This window comes from Amphiura filiformis, chromosome 3, assembly GCF_039555335.1.
Source record: "Amphiura filiformis chromosome 3, Afil_fr2py, whole genome shotgun sequence".
NCBI lineage: Eukaryota > Metazoa > Echinodermata > Ophiuroidea > Amphilepidida > Amphiuridae > Amphiura > Amphiura filiformis.
Genome location: NC_092630.1, coordinates 14,298,223 through 14,325,229, shown reverse-complemented (window position 1 = coordinate 14,325,229; position 27,007 = coordinate 14,298,223). Strand labels below are relative to the sequence as shown.

Below are 27,007 nucleotides of genomic sequence, written 5' to 3'. Positions count from 1 at the left end.
ACTCATCATTGAGTTAATTAAATACACAAACCCACCTGTGTATATGTTTCCTTTGTTTTAATTACATTACCATGGTTACTGATGAGTTTGAAATGAGCAACGTCACGTTCAATTATTTCACAGCAAGCGCAAACGAGAGAATTTATTCTCATAATATAGGGAGGTAGCGGTTATTTTTTAATAAACAGGTATTAAGATCGATCGCATTATTTCTTTATAATGTTTATATATTCCGTGCTAAAAATCTGATGTTATTCGAGGAGCAGCTTCAACAGAAACATGACGCGTTACGCGTATACTAGACATTTACGAAATTACTAGTTTACATATCATCTTGGAGAATACTGAAATAGGGGATATTAAAAGTAATTCACCACAAAAGTAAAATTCAACTTATAATCGGATCATCAAATCAGATAAATGTTAACGATAAAATGAAGGATTGGCACAGAAAATGTTTTCAACAAGTAATTACATCAGTCGTGTTGGCGTCTTTTTTACACGTGAGTGGTAAGTATCGCAGAATTTTGTATTTTTATAAGAACTTGTGCTGTGTATAGTATCGTAAAAATTAACGAGATTCCTGATGTACATTTTTGCAGTGTCCTAGCCTGAACATTTCTGAAACGATATTATGAATGGTATTGCACTTTTAAATACTCTTTAAAGCCATATTAGCTTTTCTTTCTTTCATTCTTTGTTTCTCTCGTTCTACCGTTCCCATTGTCTTTCTTTTTTTCTGTCTGTCTGTCTTTCTTTTTTTCTTTCTTTCCTCCTTCCTTCATTTCTTCCATTCCCTTCATTCATTCCCCTCTTTCTTTCTTTATGCAGGAGCCCAAGATTGTCCAAGCCCAACTGCTTTAGGTGTTGCCGATAACAGCATAATTCTAGACAGTCAAATGACCGCTTCCGATTCATTTCCCTGGGTGACCTACATGGCACCTTACGGACGTTTAGACGGAGACACAGCTTGGTTCTGTCCAGATTGTGATGAAACAGACTGGCTTCAGGTAGATCTACTTGACTGTACAATAGTAGCGGGTGTAATCATGCAAGGACGTAACGATGGACAGTGGCCTGAGTATATCAATAAGTATAGTGTGGACTACAGGATAGATGCAGCTGATCAGTGGCTGTGGGTGACAGAGGCAGATGGAGTCACACCAGTGGTAAGTTTTAATCATGTTTGATAAGGTAAGTACAGGACTGACCTTTAGAATCTTTGCTAAATTTTCTTCCAATAAGAGTCATTGGATTTCATCTGACACTGCAAAGATGCCCCGGTATTGATCGCAATCGGAGACTGGTCACGTCTGGGACGTAACCAGTCTTCTGGATGGGTGGGGGGCAAAATAAAAAAATTTGGGCCACTGATGAAAAAAATTCTCGCTTGCATTATTTTGACCCAGCATTATCGCATTTTACACACATGCCCATGATCTGGGTGAAAGGGCTCTATTGTGACAATGTCCGTGCGTAGTGTGCCTATGATCGGGGTGAATTTTAGTGGAAAATGGGCTCCTTGCCCATTCTTTTTTCCATTGCCGTCCCCATTTTCTCTTTCATCATGCAAATCGCACATATATAGCCTTGCATATAAAATCTCGCACAGAATTGGTGCTGCTCTCTCCAAACACTTTTAAGTGTTAAAATTCGCAGTTCTCCATTCTCCGAGCACTTAACTCCTTGCGCAGTTCTCCAAACTCTTAACTCCTCCAGGAAACAGGCTTCTTTCTGCACTGCTCCACTTTATTGACAGATTCCAGCAATGACGACCAACACACATATGTAGAGGGTCTACAATCTCTCTTCATATTCTGCAAAGAGCAAACTAAAACTTCCCCCCTTTTTATACTCCTAAAAACCCATGATCTATTACACATTCTGTCACATTAAAACACTTCCTGTTGGTATTCCCCATGATGTCATATATCCACTTTATAATCTAAGGGATTTTCCTAATGATGCATCATAGAGAATGTTCTAGAACAGTGGGGATTTTCCCAAGATTATTAAATAATTCTAATTGAGTTTGTTTACTGTAAACAAATGGGTTTTCCCTAAAACATGTCATAACACACAAACTCTTGGTATTCCCCTTTCTCTTTATTTCTCATGACATAGCTTTATGTTGTAAACAAATAAACAAAATTACATATTGAAGAAGAAATAATTACTGACCATAATTACCGTGCCAAATGGTTAGCCTGCTATGGTTTGCCCAAATTTACAGAACCAATCCCCCCGGCCTACATTCAATTCTATTGGTTCTGTGACATATAATCCCGCCAGATATTTGACTAAAATGTTTGACTTACCTAATATCGCCATCATTACCAACACGCAGAACTTCGTGGATAAAATTAAAGATATTTAACCTCATAATATCACAGCATTGTTTACATGCATCCCCTCTACGGATGCGATTAAGATCACAATAAAGTGCTTAGATTGAGACAAAAACAGAAATAGGGCAGAGTGGAGTATCGATTATATTATTGAGGGAGAATGCAAACTATTTCTCCAACAGTTTTAAAGAAAATTATATGGGTATTCTATGGGAGATCCCATTTCTGCCGGGCATTTCTGCTATTATAGCCAACCAGGTAATAGAATGGGTTGAACAACTTGCGCAAGAGACATGCCCAGGTGTACCGCCACGACTATGTCTACGCTACGTAGATAAAACTTTTTTATTATTAACAGTAACGAACAGGGTAATGTCTTCGCATATACCAACGGTATTAGCGAGAATATCAAATTCACACAAGAGAAGTGCACGAACAACAAACTCGCATTCCTTGACTGACTTGTCCAGATAAAAAACGGGCGTAAGCTCCCACCAGTAATTTACCGGAAGCCGACCTGCACTGATATCTACAGTTTAGGTCCCACCCAAATCGTCTACAAACTTATATGCATCCTGAATATCATCGGCGACTAAACATGCTAAAGCAAGTTCTTTCATTCCTGAGAAATATCGTACCAAAGGAGCTCTAAGGAAGTGCGGTCTGGGCCTTTGGGCACGCCAAAAATCTAAAAACAGATACTAATTACGTTCCAACAATGCAATAAAGACACTAAAACCTTAAAATTCTGATATCCATCTTCTATTGTGCAGGTGTCTCCGAAAGAGTCAAAACCATCTACGCTTGAACAGTATGCTCCGACTATATTTATAAATACGTATCTATAAATACGCACGTGACCCATGGGCACGACCTTAAGACCAGCAAGCGTGACCAAAGCCTCATGTATTGACCACTATACAGAAAAGGATAGGAACTCTGTATTAAAATAAACAAATTTAAGTATTAATTGAATGGCAAAATTATTACACATGGGGAGATTCCGAAAATCAAAAACAACATTTAAGTATTTGACGACGAAAAAAATATTCAACGACGGAATTGTTCCACCTTTCAATTCAAATGTATAGGAAGACCACCCGCTATGAAGAAGGTCACTTCGAGACTTACTGTGTACAAGCTGTTATGGCAGCGCGGAGGTGGTCACGTGAATATTTGTAAAAACGTATTTATAAGTATTAGTGGTCACCCGTCTTTCGCGGTCACTGTCTTTTGCGGTCACTGTCTTTTGCTGTACTGATATTTTATATTTGTTTTAATGTACTGGTCAGGTGTAATGGTCAGGTGCAATTTCAGTGTTTGAGTTAATTTTTTACATCCCATTTCGAAAGTTATGGTGCAATTTCTCCTGGTGTAGCACAATTTGAATTGCAGTCTCAGAATAATCAAAATAAACTTACAATTTTGTAAAACACTTAGTTTCAAAATGGGCTAAAATATTTTGGACAGACACTGATCAAGTTGCCCGTGAGTTACGGTACTCCTGTATGAGACAGGAAAGTCGAGGCATACTGACGAATTCATCGGCAGTTCCGACCGCATTCAAACCGGTTAACTAAAATTCGCGGGGACTAATAATAATATAGAGACAAGATTCATCTATCCCCCGAAACTATTAGTCAAACTGTATTTACGGCTTTAAGGGTACACAATGTATTGTTGGTCGAAGCAGCCAAAAAATCGATTTTCATTATCTTAATCAATATATTATTGAAACATAACACTTTGATGTTTTGCAAAAGTTCATACTACAAATTATATACTTCGAAAACTTGCTTGATTTATTTTTGTTAATGAGTTATGTACGTTGTTGTTTCGCTTCAGCCCTCTTTACATCATAACTCAAGAACCACAGTACCTACAAAAATATATCTGTGATATTTTAATTCTTCTACACACTCGCTATGAAATGATCAATGCAACTTTTGTCCAAACTCACTACCATTCGCAAGATGCTGTGAACAACCAAATCGCAACAGTTTACAATAGTTGCTAACCTTAAGTGTGGGGACAAGGACTGTACAGAAACATAATAGGAGAAAAAATCAATCCCTCAAAGCTTGCAAAAAAACCATCTGTACTCCAAAAGGATCTTATCATATTAGATCATGAAGAGAGATGGTTTGAGCGGCGGGTACGGGAAGTAAATAAGTGGAGAGGCCATTCATCAATAAACGAAAGAGATTGTCAATTGTTAATCAAGTTAATTAAAATTGATCATTAACTGGTTGATGACTTTTGTTTTAATTATTGTTCATTGACCCTGCATTGTTAATAATCATTGACTCTGCGATTATTAAGAAAGAGATATCACGCTATTACAATCATCAAGGGGAAAAGCCGACGATCATTTGAAAATTTTAACCTTTTTATTGAAGATAGAGGTCTTTTTGGGAAAAATGTATATTCTTTAATACGAAACGTTTTTTTCAAATGATCGTCGGCTTTTCCTCCAAGCTACATACCTACATACACTTTAAGTACATATCAGTAGATTTATAAATTTTACTTCGAGGACTGTTAAATTTTTAATAATTTGCCATAAAATGTGTTTTATATTTCAACAAATCAAAGTTACTTGATATCAGAAGGACATTCTTCGTATTCACAATCCAATTTATACGTCTGATGTGCTCTCAGGCCCCACAAAATACAGTGAGCCAAAGAATTAAGGTACCAGTTATGTTCACCCCTGTATATCCTAAATAAAGACAAATATGTCAAAAATAAAACAAGCAATCAATACCTGTACTCTTTAGCTCTGATTTAAGACCTTATTTGTGGAAATTGGTTGAGAATTAAAGAAACGGTGATCTAAAACCTAATGAAGAAACGAAATCAAAAGTTGAACTTTTGTGTTCTAATCAATGAAAGCACGACGCTAGTTTTAACGTGTTAATCAATGGAAGCGCAGCGCTAGTTCTCTTGTTCACGGACACTTTGTGTACAAATCAATAGGGCATTTAATGCAGCAAACTGCAACTTTTAAATTGAAATCTTCCTTGGGTTTTGGGATCGCCGTGACTTTATTTCTTGAACAATTTCAACGAATGAGGTCTTAAATTCCAGCTAAAAGATGCGGCTATTGGCTGCTGGTTCCAATTATGACATATTTGTCTTTGGTTAGGATATATAGGAGGTGAACATAACTGGTATCTTAATTTTTTGGCTTATTGTATACTGTGTAAATGTGGGTGACCGACCACTTAATGGAGACGTGGTTTTGTGGCACTGAATACAACAAAATACAACTTTCTCAATGGGAGACGTTTATTTTCTTTAATTAAAAACATGATTTAATAAGTTTGACACTCTAAAATCAACTGTGAATATGAAGAATGAAATACCCCCCTATTAAAGATTTGAAAGTAAAATGTAAAAGTGATCTCGGGCGAGACTCGAATCTAAGAATTGTGTTATTTTACGACGTTACAATAATGGCTTTTATTTTTCTTATTACGGTTTTTATTCATATTTGGAATGATCATTGAAGCGTTTCTAATGTGACAAAGTGGGTCATTAATATCAGTATACTAGTGGAATTCCAAAAGGCTAGAAGGAAAGCGACGGTTTTCTACATCAAAATAGCAACTTATTTAGAAGCTTTATTCTTAAAATAAATTTCGATAAAATGTAAATTAACTGGAAAGCATGAAACTAATTAACTGGACTCATGTTTATTGAGTGGCTACGCCAACGGACTGAATTGTTTGTATTCAGCTATTGTTTCCAGTTTTGCGCGCTAACATATTGGAAAATGTTGCCAATCATATTTGCGATCGACATCTATCATAGTTGTACAATTAGGCGGCTTTAGGTGCTTTTATTCATACCGTATCGAACTGTATCGGGTCTATCTTAATTGACACCAAAGTCACCACACATAGTTAAGTAGGTAATTGGGTTATGCATCCTATAAATGAACAAATAAACCAAATGGGGAACAATTGATCGCTACAAAATGAAACTGATAATTTATCAAATCAGTTTATTCTGTCTCTTTATTAGTTCCTTCTCTTTATTTCTATATCCCTCAACACTCCCCTGGCACACTCCATTTCCCCTCCCCTCCCCCTCCTCTCCCTCCCCTCCTCTCCCCCTCTCTTCATCCCTCCTCCACTCTCCCTTCGTTCGTTCTTTCTTTCTGTTTGCTTCTTTATGGTTTGCTTGCTTAACTTTCTATGCCAATCTCCTTCTCAAAACACAACGGAAATTCATAAAATTAAAAAAAAAATTTATAGGACAATAATTATACGTAGAGACGTGACGATTATCACTATTCAGTAAGATATGTAACCTGCTATAACAAAATGAGTATAAAGTCGCAAGTTGGTAGTTTCGGGACACCCTGACTGATTGCGTTGATGTTCTTTGTTTGCCGCGCACCTGAACAAGCCAGTAGTATGTCCTTCGTGAATTGTTCCTCTATTCACAAAGGACATACATACATACTTCTGGCTTGAACAGGTGCGTGTGAAACAAAGAACATCAATGCAGTAGCTAGGGCGTTTCGAAACTACCAACTTGTGACTTTAAGCTCATTTCGTGGTATCAGGTCGCATACATACATATATTAAACCCGGCAGCAAAATACATTCTGAAGTGTAATTGATCAACAAGTGCACTCAATTTATTTAAATGAAGCATCTACAGTCAGGTGAACGATTACGAAGTGTACCTCGACGACTGTAGTGTGCTTTATTATGCTTGATACCTGCAAAAATACCCCTTTGGGATATGTTTCATGATTTCCAATTAATTTATTGACAACCTACGTAAACGTATTACTTGCATTGTATTAATTAGGCCAATTAAAGCAACTCTCCGGGCCAATTGTTCTAGTACTGATACCACAAATATGTCATTCTTTAATACTATGAGCAAATATTTTGCGTTTTTGTCTTTTCCAAAAAAAGATTTTTCCTGGACCAACTGACGGAACCACCAAAATCACGAGTATATTTGATGCTCCGATTGTGACTCGCTTCATACGAATACGACCTGTGGAGTGGCTCATTTACGCGCAGGCATTTGCTACTGCGTGGGTTAGTTGTCGCATTGAGTTATTGGGATGCCGAGGTAGGTGAACACATAACATAACAAAACGTAACATGTCATTTCTGCATGTAACTCTGAAATTTGCATATTTTTAGCTATACAGTTTGGTATTTTTCAGTAATTTTTAAGCACCCTTTTCAGATGGCATGCAAACAAATGGTCACTCGCTTTTATTCAAGCATTGCCCAGCTTTAATAAGTGGTTATTCAACCTACAACTGACATCATCCATTTATACCATTCATGACGGATTCCATCGTTAACTTTCAAGTTAGAAGTAATGACGTTTCCTCGATGCTGGACCTGCTTGCAGACACACAGCGTCATCATCCCTACATCTTCGTGTCATAAATTGCCATGACAGTAGTACCACTAGTTCTTCAACAGCCACGCAAGGCGATTTTGTTCGAGATAGACTCATGTTTACGATCTGCGATTACCTTCTTTAACGTTACCACCTCAAGAAAATTCGATTTTTGTCAGTTTTTGTTTTCAATGCGCAGGCTGGATTTTCAATACTCCGACTGAAGCTTATAATATTCTTTCAACACATATATTCACCAGCAAGATTTACAAAGGTTTTTCACAAATACCAAAAATAACGGAATATATTCAAGGATTTGAGATCATAACAAAAGAATTTACACCATCAGACCACCACGTGTAGTCTATTTTCGTCTTAAACTAGGAATAAAATTCGTTCATCTCAACTTGCAACTATGCGTTTAAGGAATGTGATCTTAATGTCACTGAGTTTACTATTCTATACAGAATATTCATAAAAATTCGTAAAATTCATATTTTTGTAATTGCATAGGTGATACTGAAGCACCTACGCTCGTCACAACACCTGCCGATATAACACAGCTTACTGATGTAGGCCTGGCTACTGCATCAGTTACTTGGACATCGCCTGTTATTACCGACAATTTCGGACCCACAGTGTTAACTGTTACCTCAACTCATCAACCTGGCGATAACTTTCCCATCGGTGACACTATTGTGGATTACACAGCAAGTGATTGCAACGGGAACATAGCTCCATTTGCGTTTACTATTACCGTTAATGGTAAGTGAGTTTTCACAAATAATCACGAAATACGGAAATGTACATGTATACGCACTACGTTTTCAACTGTTGGCAGGGTTAGTTCAGACGACAGAAGTTGCGCAAACTATTTTTAATCTAACCTCGGATCTGACCCTTCTTCCAATTGAGCAATATGTGTGGGGTGAGAAGGGGTGTATGAGGGTGGTTATGTGAAGGGTTTTTATCCGAGGCGTACCGACAGGGGGCATGGCCATTTAGCTTGAAATTTTTTTGAAACCTCGGATCTGACCCTTCTTCCAATTGCGCAATGTGTGTGGGGTGAGAAGGGGTGTATGAGGGTGGTTATGTGAAGGGTTTTTATCCGAGGAGTACTGACAGGGGGCATGGCCATTTAGCTTTTTTGAAACAAGATTTAGCAAAAGTTATAAAGTTATATGCATCTACTAACTAGTTTTGGAGCCAAAATTGTCCCAGTTTTGACACATTTTGATTGACACATCATTAAAATTGACAGCGCTTCGCGCGCAATTGTCCTGGTAAAGATTTTTAGTAACAGATTAGCGCCCTGGTACTTAATTGTCCTTGATGGCATGTACTATCACCATAGTATTAACCTTTCAAGCGCATTGCTATACGCCAGGATGTTGGTTGTGTACAAAATAAGGGGAATTAATCAAATGAAACGAACTAAATTATTTATGTTAATATCCTTTAATATACACATCCCAAATCAGGTACAGAAAAAAAATGAAGTGTATTTCATATTTTCATAAGAAAGGTCGCCCACCTCGACTAAAATGTTTTTCATATTTATAAAAAAATATTGAAATAGTAACCCACAATGGAGAAATTGATTAGGAAGACAAGGCAGAGAATAATTCAATTGTGTTTTAGCCAATAATGAAGGCCACTTCATTATACCAAAACCGGGATGGAATTATATAGAATCCTCCGAAACAGCCGACTCATAATCAACCCAAACCTGATCGATTTATAGATGGAACATTGTTTATCACACTTAATTACTTGCCTTCTAATATTAGGAATTGTTCTGCAACTTGAATTACCCCCATTATGATTACGCCCAACATGTATATGACAAACCCAGGCCATCCGTATTTAAACGAAACCGGTCGGATTTAAAACACATTATTTATCTTCTTTTTACACGACAGATAATGTTGATCCAGTTTTCGACGTCATCCCTCCATCTGAATTACAACAGGATACAGACATAGGGTCTGCAACAGCAGTAGTGAGCTGGACGGAACCAATGGTTTCGGATAACTCAGGAGTACCTCCATTGGTAACATCATCCCATAACTCTGGTGACACCTTTGCTGTGGGGCAAACTGCGGTTTCATATACAGCTACTGATTCCACCGGGAATACTGCCGTGTATTCTTTTAACGTCATTGTCGCAGGTAATAGTTACGTCACGACAAAAATGTCAAAATTCCATAAAAACAAGTTAGGCGAAAATCCGCGAAATGTTATTCAAAAGTACAACTACCTAGTGTTTGTTTATGAGAACCATTTTCATGAATTGCTAGTATATCTTTTAATGGTTTTGATCTTAGATTACTATTTGGATTTTGATATGATTATATAAATACTTTGCTTTGCCTGATTGTGAAAACACATTTCTATTCATGAGTCCAAACTCAACTATAGATGAGTTAACATAAACGAAGGCAAGGGACTTGTATATCGATAAGCTTGAGCGTGCAACATACAACCACTACACCGTTACATAGCTTCATTGTGATGTGTGGCGGGAGTTTTAAAACCACGGGCCCTAAACAAAATATGATGCGCTGTCATACTGTCATGCAAACAACAATGAAAATTGTGATGATGCGCGGGCATAAATCAACTCATAAGGAACGTTAACGGAAAGACTGGCAAATTAGAATATCGAAATCTAGTAATTTGAGAAGCAACATTGGTATTTGTTTTGCTTACTTTGTTAAACATCGCTCTACTTACAGACGTTCCCTTCAAATTTCTTGTGTATAACCTAAAATTAACATGCGTTGTCTCTTTACCCATAGATAATGAACTACCTGTTTTAAATGGTATGCCAAATGATGTGACACAAAACAACGATCCCAATCAGCCAACAGCAGTCATTACATGGATCGAACCTACAGCTACTGATAACTCTGGTGAAGTATCATTGACGTCTGATTATCAATCTGGTGATATATTCATAATTGGTGTTACTGTAGTGACCTATAGAGCGGTAGATGGATCGGCAAACGAGGCAACGTCTTCTTTTACTATTACTATTATAGGTACATTTTATGACTTGTATTATGTAAATTTAAGGTATGTACTCTATAAAATAATTTATTTAAGGCTTTTGCTTTGTGTTCCTTAAGATGTTTCAATTTTTTTTACTTTGTAAGCGCTACGAACTTGTCATAAGAAACAGCGCCCAAAAGTTATGTTATGTTATGTTACAGTATTGTTGCTTCGCCCTTTTGGGCCGAATGCGACAACAACAAAAAAAAGCTGCCAAGAGGATTTGCACCCCGTGAATACAGCCTTCTTGTTTATAAGAAGGTTGTAGTGAACCAATCATCGGCATAGTAAGAATGGTAATAGGGCTGAAGAGGATTGAGTACTATCTAGAAGCTGTGTTTTAATTGATCACTGAGATGAACATGATGAATATATCGGGTAATTGACCAATCAGAAATGTTTTAAGAAAGGTACCAGTTTTTTAAAGGCGCATGTAACGTAAGTAATTTCTCTGTAACGTTTAGCAGGTGGGTTATGTGCAGGTATCCCGTCGTTATGTTCACATATTCTAGTAACCTTCAAGGGATGCGTGGTTTATAGAAAATATGTGGTAATATTGTTTGGTTTGCCACAATAACCAATGTCAACACTTGTTAATAAGTATAATTATACTTTTACTATTACTGCATTCACTTTCAGATGTTTTGAGTCCTACAATAGAGATGGTGTTTTCTTATAACACCGATTTACGCCAACCATTTGGAACAGCTGTTTGGAATGAGCCGATAGTGTCAGACAATTCAGGCACATTTACTACTACAGTAGACGTCGATTCTGGTGAGCAGCTACCTATTGGATTGACTATTGTGACGTATACTGCCGTCGATCCAGCGGGAAATACGGCCATGTATTCCTTCGGTGTAGAAGTTGAAGGTAAGGATATAGAACCGGTTAACATAAAGAAAGTACAAACATACCACATCCCCGCACACTCCTTACATACTACCCACAAGTGTGTAAGTGTGTAAACCTCGTGTGGACGTTACTTATTCTTTAATCTCTCGATGTGTACAAAATGTCCCTACAAGGCTCAGGTCCCCCTAAGACATACCCTGTGAATGTGGGCTTCACACGGTATACCCATTGGTCATTTAAAGTATTATTTAGCTTGTGGGAACGTGGCTTTTGTCCCCACAAGCTGTACACGTCCCCATAAGGATTGTACTTTACGGATAAGTGTCCCCATAAAGATACAAGTTCCGGGCCCACAAACGCCTGCCCACACGCCCAAACACACAGTATACTGTTGTTGTTTTTAAGTACTCACTTTATAGTTAACATTGTTAATATTTAAATTGATAATATATTTGCTTAGTTCAGTGCAGGTTTCAAGTTTACGATGAGCAGCTTGATGAGTACTATGAGTTCTTGGCTTTTAATAATGCGACGTAAATTTGTCGTCGACGTAAACATGGAAATTCAATCCATGCTTACGGATGACACCATCTATGGGAGATGTATACATAATAAAAACCTAAGTACTGAGCCTTGGGGAATACCATACTCTCTATCATACATCATGCTGTTAGTTTATACAATTTTGGTACATCTGATATTCTTGTTTCGCAATGTTTATTCCATTGCACAGCATACTTGACAAATACTAGCGGGCATTTGATTTATTTTGAACGCCATCTTTCTCTTGTAGATCTAGAGAAACCAGTAATAAACGGAGCTGACGTAGTTGAAGTTGATACGGAAACAAGATCGGCTAACGTGCCATGGGCCGACCCAACCGTTACGGATAATTGCGGTACAGTATCTGTGATGTCGGATTATAGTCCAGGAGATGTTTTCTTTATTGGAGAAACCGTTGTCACATACACGGCGAATGATCCTTACGGCAACATTCAAACTTACATGTTCACAGTCATTGTGTATGGTATGTTTATGACCGTTATGAATTTGTTGCTTTTTCTTTAACTGTATTGTGTTAATATAATGAATAAATTTTAAAAAAATAATGAGAAAAGTAATTGAAGCCCGAATCAAGAGACCTTTTATTAGTGTTTGTCACGTGACAGACCAAACAAGCACGTGTCAAGTTAATCTTTAAACATAAACTGGGAAATAATTTTAATAAAAACAAGCCAAAAATGCATAAGCTTCGCATCTTGAGACATTCTATATCCGTCGACATACAATTCTGTTCTGTTGCGTCATTGCTTTTATCACTACTTTGGCAGTAGAATCAATAAATTCTCTGCATGGGACTGAGGAAAGGGAGTTTACATCAACATTTACATTTACGCATTTCTTATATATTTCTAATTGATTTCTTTTTTATATTCACATCGTGTTACTCTCAGTGGCATAGCCAGGATTTTAGTGTCGGTACAAACCCATATTTTTGCCTTTAATTCCCCCGCCCCATTCCCATCCCTGACTACGCCACTGGTCACTTTCTTCTTGTTTGACTAACTAGGAACGTTTGGACAATTTGCCAGGCAATACAGGACGCTACTTTCGTCATATATTAATGATGTAAGTGTAGTATTTTACTATAAAATGTTATAATACCGGTTGTAAAACAGCTCAATTACGGCAAACGCGTCGTTCAAATATTGTTTTAACATTAGTTTTTGACTATTTTCAGAGGGCGAGTGTTAATAGCAGTGATTTATTAACAGGTTGGGACAACATGACATCAGTGCTACCTGATCAGAATGATCAACAACATACAGACATATATGGTAAGTGAGATTTGGTTAGTGGTTCTCTTACAGCTGATAAGACCAATTCTCCAGTTAAAACAGCTCTAGTACTGTTCAAGCTCTTATGGTAGGCATATTATTTTTCTTAATCTTTTCATGGTGTTTTTCGTGTTTTGTCTTCACAGAATTCCAAACTTTTCAGTGGAGTTCAGGCAACGATGTAGAAGAATATCTCACAGATAGTGAAGGGTTTACCTATGGGATAACGGTTCCTGCAGGAATGTGGCAAACAAATGGCAGCTCAGGTAAAACATATATATATTAGATGCGAAATCGTACATTATGGCTTCAACCTAATTGGAAAAAAAAACAATAGCGCTCAAGTTTAAATTATAAATTATGGGGTACAAAATGGGTAAGGGGCTGTTGATTTAAGGTTACTCCTTGCTTTCTTGCCCTGCGGGGCCATTATATATTGGAACTCTATTAGCTGCAAGTCCTCACTATGGGAATTTTCGGCCTCCCTGCTGGGATTACGGCCTTGATGTTTTTTGCTGATAATGGGCCCCAGCCTGAATGGCTTAAAAAATCATCAAGGCCGTAAACCCGGCAGGTTTTAGGCCGGAAACTCCTGTAGTAAGGACTTCCAACTTATGGAGTTTTAATATATAATGGCTCGCAGGGCAAGAAGGCAAGAAAGAATTATTGAATACACTTCCAATAAAACCATTTTGTCTCTCCATTATAAGGTCATGTCTTAATTTGTGTCGCCAAACTCCTCCAAGATTTCGCCAGTTTATCATTTGGAGGACAAAATGATGACGAAACCTACGTGTTGGCGAGTGCCGTTCTGTCTGCTACTCTATTTGATGATGATGACAATGTAATATCTTATCAAAACGACGATTATCTGGTCAGAATTCTATTGGAACTCCAGGTAGAACTATTTATTCGCTGTTTAGTATAAATCCCATCAAGGCAATTAACCCTACGGTGCCATTTCTGGGTTTTGTCTTACCAATAATAGCAAATTATTATATTAATTTATAGAAAAACAATAAGGTTAGCCATGTTATCAGCATAATTTTGCTTATATACACAGAGAGTAGACCATTTCTGCAGTGACACGTGGTCGGGTTTCAGTCCTGCACCACTGTGCGGATTCTGGAACGAAGAGTAAGTACTGTTTTGTTTATTACTCAAAACGTAAAATGACACAATTGCACCGTTTCAAAGACAGGCACTCACACTCACAAGCATAAAAAAGTATATAAAACGTCATAAGTTTGGCATAGTGCCTACTATCAATTCTTCTTTTTGTTAAATTCATGTAACACATGAATTCTCTTACATATAACTTAGCGAACAGGGATCAGATTATAGAGACCCATTATTATTTGACGGTGATTCATTTTGATAAATGAGCGAAAGAGGGCGTCATACAGGGTCAGTTGACGGTGCTGGAAACATTCTTATAATTATTACGATGTTTTTAAGAAAGAGAAAACTGTTACATAATCGTCCGGTATCTGGTATAGTAGCTGAGTATATTAAAATGTCGATATAGTCTATTATTGAAAGGATTGTTGCCCATTTACAGAAAAGTTTCCAGAAAAGTGCGGTATTCTTTTGCTCTGATTGATGCGCATGCCCTGTTAATGAGCCAATTAAACCCCCACTTCCGTGTTTACGCTTGATTTGCTTTCAAAATATAAACAAGTGCCGTTTTTCCTCTGCCAGCAAGTGCAGTTGTGATATTCATTGAAAAGTCTGCTTATTCTGAAATTACCAAAATATATTGCTTTTATATCAAACCTGTCATAACATTAATCTACAAATTAGGTGAATCTTGTGTTATATTCTGCAGAGGTACTCTTTTACATAATTACCTGAAACTATTGGATAACAATCATTTTAATACAATCTATAATACATTTCCATACAGACGATGAAAATAATGAATAAAATCCATTGTGTTTTTATTATTTGTGTAGATTCTGGTCCGAAGACGGGTGTCGTGTTTCTGATGAGAGTAATGAGACTCATTTGATCTGTGAATGCAATCATCTTACCACGTTTGCTGCATTGTTTAAATTTACTGATGTAGGTCAAATATTTGCAATTGACAGTGGCGGAACTACAGGGGACAAGGGGAAAAGAGGGCATCCTCCCATATTTTCCTGCTGCCCCCAGTTTGGCCCACACCTTTAATGTCAAAACCCACAATTCCGAAAATTTCCACTTTTGGTGGCAATTTTGCGCAAAATTGGTTGATTTTGCCTTCACCTCCCCCTTTTTTTGTCCTGATGCCGCCACTGGCAACAGACAGCTGATTTGTGTTGTTGCAATTAGTTGTTCACGCTTTTCCTTTTTATATCGTTGTCGCTGTTTGTAATACAGTGTTTTAAGGCACCACATCTAATTTGGTCCTATAGAACTATCGGTGCCCGGTTAGGTACAGATGACTCTTAACATCACTCCCTGTAGTCCCTGGAGAAATAATAAATTGTATCAAGCATAATAATTAACAGTTGCATAGTGTTATTGTTTTTCATTTAAATAAAAAACGAATGCACTGTACAGATGTTCAGGGTACGATAAAAAGTGCCATCGGTACCTTTTTGGGCACCGATAGCGCTATAGGACTAAAAACGATGTTGTGCCTAACTTATTGTTGAAAAATGACCAGTTGTTGGAAAGGTTTTATACAGTAAACAATGTTTCCTTTGATGTTATGTTGTTGTTATAATGATGTAATTTTTCCCCGCTTTTTTCTATTGTTTTCCAGAATCCACCAGTAGAGTATTCGAAGGCCGTAAAAATAATAACAATAATCTTAAACATTATCTCGATTCTGGCTCTGTCACTTGGTATAATTTGCCTTTTTGTTTTGTGGTAAGTGCATAAATCTCTATTATTATTATTGTTGGTTTATAATTATTCGAAAGGACGTACTCTTTCCCGTGCAATTGGGATGAACAAAACCTAAATTCTTTAACGTTGTCCTTTAAAGCCATATTGTAACATTTTCATAAGACATGTAGGTCTTTTTCACAAAATGTTCATTGTCGCTGTCAGATATGTCCCCTTTTAATTTTGATTCGAAAAAATGAGACAAACACACTCCATTGAATCAAGTGTGGACAAGTGATTTTGGACCTTCTGACTTAAAAATAGCACCATTTGAATCATATAGCTTCTTTTTCTTCCATTTTTCACCACGTATTCTTAGAAAGATATATACATGTATTTAGAATATCTAACAATATGGCGTAACTAGCTTTTCCACACTCCGAGAAATTAATCTTTGTGTAAGGTTCGTTTTGCACTAAGGCGATATAAACTGGACAAAAGAGCAAAGAATAAACAAAGATTACACAATGAAGGTCTGACAGTGAAGAACATGAGTGTGGGCGGGAATTTAGTTAACGCCATGTTGCAACATTTGTTGTAACATGTGTTTCAGTGGGGTTGGGGTGTATGTGGGTGGGGGTGTATGGTGTCTCAATTTTACGATACTTCAATTTTTGATCAAGGTGACAAAGATATTTGTGACGACATTTTTAAGACTTGGGCAAAATAAAGAAAATAATAAATGATTTGCATTTTTGAGATACATTTTATTGGTAGAGCATTAATGATTTTAAATTGTTCTAACAGGCTGTCAAATAATTTTTAGCTGATCAAGGGTCCGTTTGATTTTCATAGTTTGAGCTGGTCTCACATAACTGCTTCCTTCATGCATCTATTCTTGTTTTTGTTCGGCAGTTTGTCCCTATGTTTTCTCTTGCTTGTAAAGGACCCCAATGGAAATAAGCGTTTTCCACGGCTTTTGGGGCTATCCTTGGTACTTGTGTTGATTTTTTGATTTTGTTATACTTCATGTTCTGCAATTTTGACCCTGGAATTTATTTTATTTTTGTAATAATAGTACTGTAACTGTAATGTAGTTTTTTTATGTGATTCTTAAATTACCAAATAAATATTAACGTAGTAATATTTTACGTTGCCAAAATAATCAACATCATCACTCTTTAATGTTCTTAATTTATTTGTCCATTAACACATAATTAATAATTATCTTCATACAGGAGACATTCCAATTTACAAAGGGATAGGACATTGATCAATGTCAATCTCATGTTTTCCTTACTTTTGGCCCTGATTTTACTCTTGGTCAGTGAGCCTGCAGAGTCAAATACGGTAAGCCTATTGGACAAACAGACATAAACGCTTACACAAATAAGCTGAAAAGGTGTGGCGGACAGAGAAACAAACACATACAACCCACTTTCAATCAACCAACACACCCCTCCACACACCACCACCATACCCTGCACCCCATCCCCTCCCGTCAAAAATACGCGAACCCGACCATCTGAAGGGATACACCCGACAACGCTAACACATTTTAAAGTAAGCCTCCGGCAATCACAACATTATGCCTTATATGTTTGTTTTTTTTTAAATAAAAATAATTGTGATGCGATCAAGCAATATCAGTCGGAACTCGGAAAATATTGATTTTGAGATATAGCCAAACAGGCAATATTTCCTTTTGTTTCCTGTAGCTTTGGAAACTCTTTTTAAAATTGCTCGTATCTTTGGAACTGGTTATTCAATTTCAATGAGGTTTCCTGCAAAATGCATCTTTGTAAATGCTTTTTACTATCCTATAAGAAACTGACGAATTTAATACTTCCGAGTTCCGACTGATTTTGCTTGATCGCATCACAATTATCAAGCACGAATCACAGAAAATATTTCGAATTTCTAATCTGATATTATTACTGTTAATAGTAGTATTATTAATTTTTATTTAATATTTTCTTTCAGAATGGTTGCCTTGCTGTGACAGTCCTTCTACACTACACTCTTATAAGTGTGTTCTGTTGGATGTGCGTCGAGGCCATACATCTATATCGTATGATTATACTGGTGTTTGGTACTGAAAAAGACTATAGACTTCTCTACCTGATTATTGGATGGGGTAAATATCTACCATACTAAATATTATTTTTCCATGTTGTGAAAAAAAACACATACAACATTTCTATTGCGTGTATGGGAATTCACTTCAAAGTGGCCCAACAAAATCTTTCTTCGATATTTATTAGAAATTCCCACCAACCGATTAGTAGGCACAATAAGCCTACTGTTATTTTTATTTTCTTTCATATAATATAGGAATACCAGTACTTATTTCTGGTATAACTGCTGGAGTTGGGCTAGGTAAAAAGAACTTGGTTGATTTTGATCAGCAAAGGTAAAAATAAATTATGTGTGAACATTTTCGTTGTCTTCAAAAGATCATCTTCATAATCATCATCGTCGTCGTCCTCGTCATCATCACCATCGACATCATTATCATATCATCATCGTCGTCGTCGTCATCGTCTTCTTCATTTTCTTCACCTTCATTGTCTTCCTACATCATCTTCATCTTCATCATCTCCTTCGTCTTCATCTTCATCTTCATCTTCATTTTCATCTTCAACTCCATCTCTATCTCCATTTCCATCTTCATCTTCCATTTTCATCTTCATCTTTATCATCAACTTCATCTTCATATTCATCTTCATCTTCATCTACATCTTCGTCTTCATCTTCATCTTCATCATCTCCTTCGTCTTCATTTCCATCTTCATCTTCATCTTCATCTTCATCTTCAACTCCATCTCTATCTCCATTTCTATCTCCATCTTCATCTTCCATCTTCATCTTCATCTTTATCATCAACTCCATCTTCATCTTCATCTACATCTTCATCTTCATCTCCATCTTCATCTTCATCTTCAACTCCATCTCTATCTCCATTTCTATCTCCATTTCTATCTCCATCTTCATCTTTATCATCAACTTCATCTTCATCTTCATCTTCATCTTCAACTCCATCTCTATCTCCATTTCTATCTCCATTTCTATCTCCATCTTCATCTTCATCTTTATCATCAACTCCATCTTCATCTTCATCTTCATCTACATCTTCATCTTCATCTTCTTCTTCATCTTCAACTCCATCTCTATCTCCATTTCTATCTCCATTTCTATCTCCATCTTCATCTTTATCATCAACTCCATCTTCATCTTCATCTTCATCTTCATCTTCATCTTCATCTTCATCTTCATCTTCAACTCCATCTCTATCTCCATTTCTATCTCCATTTCTATCTCCATCTTCATCTTCATCTTTATCATCAACTCCATCTTCATCTTCATCTTCATCTTCAACTCCATCTCTATCTCCATTTCCATCTCTATCTCCAATTCTATCTCCATCTTCATCTTCATCTTCATCTTCAACTCCATCTCTATCTCCATTTCCATCTCTATCTCCAATTCTATCTCCATCTTCACTTTCATCTTCATCTTCACCTTCATCTTCATATTCATCTTCATCTTCATCCTCATCTTCATCTCCATCTCTATCTTCATCTTCATCTTCACTTTCATCTTCATCTTCATCTTCACATTCATTTTCACTTTCACCTTCATCTTCATCTTCACTTTCATCTTCATCTTCACCTTCATCTTCATTTTCATCTTCATCCTCATCTTCATCTCCATCTACATCTACATCTCCATCTCCATCTCCATCTTCATCATCACCTTCACCTTCATTTCCATCTTCATCTTCTTCATCTTCTACATCGTGATCGTTCTCATTATCAGTCACATCAATTTTTTTTAAATTTCAGATGCTGGTTGGCAATCAAAGGTGGTTACGTATGGGCATTCTTGGGACCTGTTATTCTCATAATTTTAGTAAGTTATCGTATTGTTACCGACGTAGCGCAAAAACATGTGTCCCTTATAATACAAGTTTTAGATCAAGGTCAAGTCAATGTCTTAATTGTGGACGTCAGAACATTGTGATAAATTACAAATAAAAATGAGAAACATTAATTCTTTTCTTCAAAGCAATTTTCAAAAAGCAATTTTACTACATGTATATCAGACACAACAATGATTAGTGGATAATTTTGGAAGACCAAGAATAACTGAATAGTTTAATAACAATATTTGCCCTCGGAATTCAACTAATTTAATTTCATATAAACATAGTGGTTTAAATTGATTTCAATTTATAGGCAAACACAATTATATTGGTTGTCGTCATCTATAGAACAGTATCAGCGAAAGCGAGTATGGATAAAGAAAAGACAAAACTCGTCAAGTAAGTTTGAAACAAAACAGCCATACCTATACACACGCCAACATACCCCACCACCCCCACCCCACCCCCCCACACATCAACTACATCAAGAACAACTGAATTATTACTGAATTATACTCGATTCGTTGTACTTGAAACTGCCGGATTTGGTAAATCGACAATCGAAAAATATTTCATGACTTAGGGATGTGCAATAATTTTGAGCCATAGGGGAGGGTAAAATTGAGGGGAGGCTAAGATTTTTTGGCATGCCGAGCGGCACATTTACGGGGCAACTTTTAACTAACACGATTTACAAGGCTCAGGAGAACACTACAGAAACGTATAGAGTTTGCAAATTGGGAACCCAAACATTTGGTATTTGTAAAGGGTGGACAAATATTTTTTTGTTTTGGCAGGCCGAGTGAGGAGGCAAGCATTTTTGGCAGGCCGACAGAGGGGCAAGCAATTGTACCCCCGCGGGCTCATAATTATTGTACAGTCCCTTATAAATAGATAATTTCATATGAGCATCATATGGCAGATACAGTTAAAGAAACATACACAAATGCTTTTTTTTTTTTTTTTTTATTTGTGACATTTGCGAACAATCTAATAATGTCTTTAAAATGTTTGATGTTTTTCTTTTGTCTGTAAATATGGGATTATGAACATTATTATTAATTTTATCTTTTAAGATCGAGCCTTATAGACAAACTTATTACGTTCTTTATGATAATTTTACACGAATGTTTGATTTTTTTCTGTTATATATACAATTAAATGAATGATTGAGATAAACATATCCGTACTGATTATACTTTACACAGATCGGGTTGCCGATGCTTGGTATTACTGCTCCCTCTGCTGGGTACTACTTGGGTGCTGGGATTCCTCGCTAATCTGCATACCGCAACACTTTACATATTTGACATATTAAGCTCATTACAGGTATGAACAGTGTTGGAAATAATTGCGCGCCATTGTCCAATGCCAATGCCTGTCATTACAACACTCTACGGGCTCGTAGGTCAGTTAGATGAACTTGTTTTGCACTTCAATATTAATCCTTTTGGAAATATGTGTAAAAAAACGGGCCCGTACAAATTGATGACGGCCCGTGGAATTTTAGACATATGGTGTCCCAAGAAGCCCAAGAACATTCCGTTTTAATTTTAAGACTTTCTACCGTTAAAATCTGTTCATCTGAGATAAAATCGCATGCAATTCTGACACTGAAAACGTTTAATAATGATTATAATTCTGGTAATAAATTCAGCATTAATAAACCACAGCAAGTTATCGAGCTGAATTTATTAATTTCGATATTATTTATAATACAACAACATTTTCATTTTTGCTAACGAAAATGCTGTATTCAAATTGGAATTTTGTTTTGTAATGATAGGAGTAGATATGTCGCAAATTCTTAAACTACGCATGAAATACTTTTTTTATTATTATTGACAGGGACTTTACTTAGCTACCGTGACATGTTTTGTTAATTCCGAGGTAAGTCTTAAATAATTTCATAATACATCAGGGGTTGATTGAACGTATCCCCTGACACGTTTGTGCAGTGAGATTAAACATCCGTGCAGTATCAATTAAAGATCCGTGCTTAAAATATGCAGTAGACGTTTAGTATAGCCTTTCTTACGTCCACTTTCCGGTAAAAATGTCAACTTTTTCGCACTTTGGAGCTCATTTAACACTTCAGCATCTCTTTTCTTGAAAACTTCATTAATTAGGCCCGATGCATATAGAAATAGTTTTGGAAGCGCTACCTTAGAGTAGGCTAACACCGGCGTCCAAAAAAGGGGATAAAATGGAGAAAATATAGAGAAAATTGGAACGGAGATAGAAAGATGGAGGATCCCAGTTTTTGAAATGGGGAGCAGGGTGGTAAATAGCAGATATACTGGGTGGGTAAATGCCCACCTTCCCATTGCCCGAAAATGCCCACTCAGTAAATATATGTGCATAAACAAATTAATATGGGCACCATAAAATAATCGTTAATTACAGTATTATTATAATATCTCTTGGAATCAATTATTACTATATAGTTCAGTTTATCTTTTCATAACATTTGCCATATTTATTTCATTGAAGTTCAATTCCAACTTTGGAGTAGGGATAAATATCACACAATACACTGTGGTTTAGGAGGCTAAAAATATTCTAGTTATTTTGATAACTTTCTAAAACCTGAAAGAATTCATGGAGCCCATAGATTTTGCATTGTCTTATCTGAAATTAAGTCCAGTTCAGAGCACATTCCAAGACACACAGAAAACTACAAGGTCAAATCTAAATTTTAATATTGCTACGTTTGAATACTTCTTTGGTGAAAAGCAAGGACATGAAACTTGTGTTTTGCCATATATTATCAGAAAAAGTCCAGTTCAGAGAACATCTTACGACGCAGGAAAATTTTACTGTTGTTATACTACAGATAAAAAGCTTTTAGAGTTTGGTTCTTTCATTAATGAAAATCAAGCATAAAAATTAAGCTGATATAAATATTAAGTCCAGTTCACGGCACATCTTACGGCTCATCAGGTAGCTATAAATTAAATATAATTTTGCTATTGTTACCCTACTGATAACGCTTTTAGAGCTTGGTTCATTCTTTAGTGAAAAACGTAGTAATTAGATAGTTCTATCCTAGATATAATCGTGACTTTCAGATCTGAAATGATCATTTTAAAAGGCAGTAAACCAAAATGAAGAACCTTGATCAAAATATAGGTGCATAAAAATACGTATTATGTACAAAATTGAAACTAAAACTCAATTTGAGTGTAGCTATTTAATATCACAATAATAAATTTATATTCATGATATGATTCATCTGGTATACGTTATCGTTGCTAGATCATTTTTCGAAATGCGTGATATTGTACACACATTTCCACCAAGCGATCAGTATTGATGTATTTTAACAATAAAATATCTTAACGCATAATAGATTTGTGTAAACCTTGTATAAAATGCTAAAAAATGCTGCATATAATTTTTCAGATCAGCGTTTATTATGGTAGCCAGCCTCAAAATATGCTCATGGTGGGCGAGATTATATAAATTTACTCCAAGTTTATTTCCTCCTCCACTTCTCTTTCCCCTTTTTCTTTTTGCCTCTTTTCTTCCTCGTCTATTTCCCTTTTCTCCTTCTGCGTCTTCTCTTTACTCCATTTTCCCTGCCCTTCTTTGGTTGACTAGACAAAACCCACGGGTTTTATTCAGGGGCTGACCAGGCCAAAGGGGAGGGGTCGGAAGCTGAGACATGAACAACATTCTGTCAAATTTTACGGCAAATGCTACTCTATTGGAAACCCAAGAGGTACCCCGTCCTTGTAGTAGAGCAATTTTGGAAAACAAATTGTAAAAATCGCCTAAAAATTTTTTCCTTAGAGGAGGGAGTGCCCCCTCCCCCAACCGGGGGCCGTGTTGAACGTGGTACGTGTAGGTCTAAATCCAAGCAGGACTAAGTCGGTTATTATTATTATTATTATTATTATTATTATTATTATTATTATTATTATTATTATTATTATTATTATTATTATTAGTATTATTATTATTATTATAAAACATTTATATGGCGCTTCACAAAACACAGAGCGCCTTACAAGAAAACATTATACAAAATCAATTCAAGCAAATATACAAAGCAATTCCAACAATTGAATCAAAAATACAAAACAAGCAGTATTACTAATCTGGATAAAGATGAGTTTTGAGCATGCGCTTGAACCCAGACACCGACTCCGCCTCTCTGATCTCAATAGGGAGCTCATTTCATATTTTGGGAGCATCTATGGCAAATGAAGCATCCCCAGCCTTTCTAAAAGAGCGAGGAACCCAAAGGCGGGTGAGATTAGATGAGGAACGAAGCCGAGATCTGGGACCAATCGCAACACTACTATTCACGAGATGAATTAGATCAGTCAGGTAACCTGGAGCTTGAGCATTAATGCATTTGAAAATGTACAGAAGTAGTTTGAAATGAACCCTTTGTTTAACTGGAAGCCAGTGAAGCTCGTCAAGTAAGCTGGCAGAGGGCTGGTCCCGTCCACAACTAAAAACCAGGGGCGCAGCTTTATTTTGGAGGCGCTGCAAACGCATAAGATCTTTCGCACGTGCACCTAGTAAAAGCGAATTGGCGTAATCTAGACGAGACAGTACCAACCCTCTGACAGCATTGTGACAAGCTTCCTGTGTTACATTGGCTTTTTGTGTTATGGATATAAAATATAAAGAGGAGTAATTTGAGATAAGATAAGATTGAATCGGTTCATTTTGAAAATTTGACTCAAGTGCATGCATGAGATATTCAGTATTTTGACCTACTTAACTATAACTCCTGGCCTGATCACCATAGAGCAATATGACAATTGACTGTTTTATTCCTGGCAATAAGAAGAAAAATAAATTGAGATATTACAATATTCCTGGGAAGCATTGGGCATAGAAAAAAATGGATAAATTCTATTTTTGACGTGTAGGGATGCAAGAGAAAATAATTATATCGTTTCGCTAATGTCGCAAGACAAAATGCTAATTTAATCACTACAGAGCGCCATGTACTAGGTGATACAATTTGCGATGTTAAAAGCATGTAGCCGTGTTACGTACTAAAAGTCCTATCTGACTTCTGTTGAGAATTAAAGTAAGCTGCGCTGCAATAATATGATTGATTGATGTTTTGCTCTCTTGATGTCGAAGTAAATGTTTTTACTAATGTGATGATGTGTTTGCGCAGGTTCGGGAGATCATAAAACGAGAATGGAAAAAACGAGCTGGTCGTCGAATCAAGAGTCAAGATGGCCAGGTGAGTCTCAGCCCCACAATTAGATGACACCCAAGTACATAGAAATTGGAATTAAAAAATCAACACTATTTCCTCAGTAAAGAATATGTAATAGCCATTCAGCTACATTACGTTGGCATATATATAAATACAAATGACTGACAGAATTATCCGTGAATGATTTTCAATGGCTTGAACTATAGCGTACATTCATCCACCCAACTTCATACAAACGTACCTCCATACGCGTACATACCACCGACCCCTACCCCCATACGCACACACACCCCCTCCCGCAAATCACCCACAAGCACACCCCTACACCCCATCACACCCACTCGCAAATACAAGTACCGACAAGGACATCTATTATGGGTTTTGCTGAGTCCATTATAGCCTTCTCTGCTGTAAGGAAAGAAAACATTAAGGGGGTACTACACCCCTGTGGTATATTTGTGACTATTTTTGCATTTTTCTCAAAAAATAATAACACACTGGTAACAAAAGTTATGTATATTATTGGGGCAAGCAAGGAATCCAATTACTACACTGAAATTTCAGTGACTCAAGACAAGCGGTTCAGTATATTATGATAGGAAATGAGGTACATCCTAGCGGTACCTTATTTCTTATCATAAAAACGAACCGCTTGTCTTGGGTCACTGAAATTCAAGTGTAGCAATTGATTCCTTATAATAATATACATAACTTTTGTTACCATTGTGTTATTAGTTTTAAGAAAAATGCAAAAATATACACAAATTTATCCAGGGGTGTAGTACCCCCTTAACAGGTTGGTTAACCTCACAAAACAAATACAACTATGAAGGGTGAGTCATACACACACTTACAAACAACACCACACACCCTACCCTACCCCACACCCATCCTTCACCCCAAGAAAGCCACAATTTAAGTATGTGGGTTCTGCTTTGCTCATCTCGTGGTACTCATCACGTTGTTGGCAAAGACAACATCAAGGTTGACTTTTTCTGTCTTTAGCTGTACCCATGTCCTCACAAAATAAACCAACGTTATCATCCATCCTTCTAAATGATTTATTATTTTGGCTTCATTCTATTTTCATACATTCTGTTTCATTATGTTATTCAGATGCAAATGTCGCCAGGAAGCAGTGCCGCTACTGAAACTCTGGCAGTCACCGATATTGACACTTAATGGGTGATAATTATACAAAGGAAACATACGAACATGCATTGTTGAACATTTTTATTTTTAAGTCTATTCCATGATGTTTTACCAATTTCTTTTACATCTCAAAAGCGTTGGTTATCATGCATTCACTATATTATACATCCAGGTTAACTTAAAATTATACAGGAATGGATTTGACATGTTTATAGCCAACTGATAAATAATGCAAAAGATAAACATCGAATCTAAATAACCGGCTACTGAGGCAAAATGTTCAGTGAGGCTAAAGGGAACAGGTTAAAGATAGCAGTGTGACATAGTTAGAGTTAGATTGATTCAACAAGAATGCTAATGTTAACAGAACTTAACGAAACTCAGAGGGGCTCTGTCAATATGGAGGGAAAAAAGCTAGTTTTTCCGGGAATTTTTCCTTGTCGGAATC

General features: G+C 36.6%; 1 protein-coding gene across 1 annotated transcript; it reads left to right on the top strand.

Annotated features, from left to right (window-relative positions):
• The first annotated feature begins 420 nt into the window (after window positions 1–420).
• Window positions 421–26,619, top strand: LOC140147073 (uncharacterized). The gene is made up of 24 exons (XM_072168844.1): window positions 421–510; window positions 832–1,169; window positions 7,286–7,448; window positions 8,244–8,495; window positions 9,653–9,901; window positions 10,532–10,774; window positions 11,424–11,657; window positions 12,433–12,666; window positions 13,210–13,268; window positions 13,381–13,477; window positions 13,624–13,743; window positions 14,188–14,375; window positions 14,541–14,614; window positions 15,433–15,541; window positions 16,227–16,240; window positions 17,530–17,641; window positions 18,275–18,428; window positions 18,626–18,704; window positions 20,137–20,203; window positions 20,530–20,615; window positions 21,425–21,545; window positions 22,065–22,106; window positions 25,363–25,431; window positions 26,524–26,619. The coding sequence occupies exons 1-24, from the start codon at window positions 435–437 to the stop codon at window positions 26,587–26,589; spliced, it is 3,246 nt and encodes a 1,081-aa protein (XP_072024945.1). The 5' UTR covers window positions 421–434; the 3' UTR covers window positions 26,590–26,619.
• Window positions 26,620–27,007: the final 388 nt, after the last annotated feature.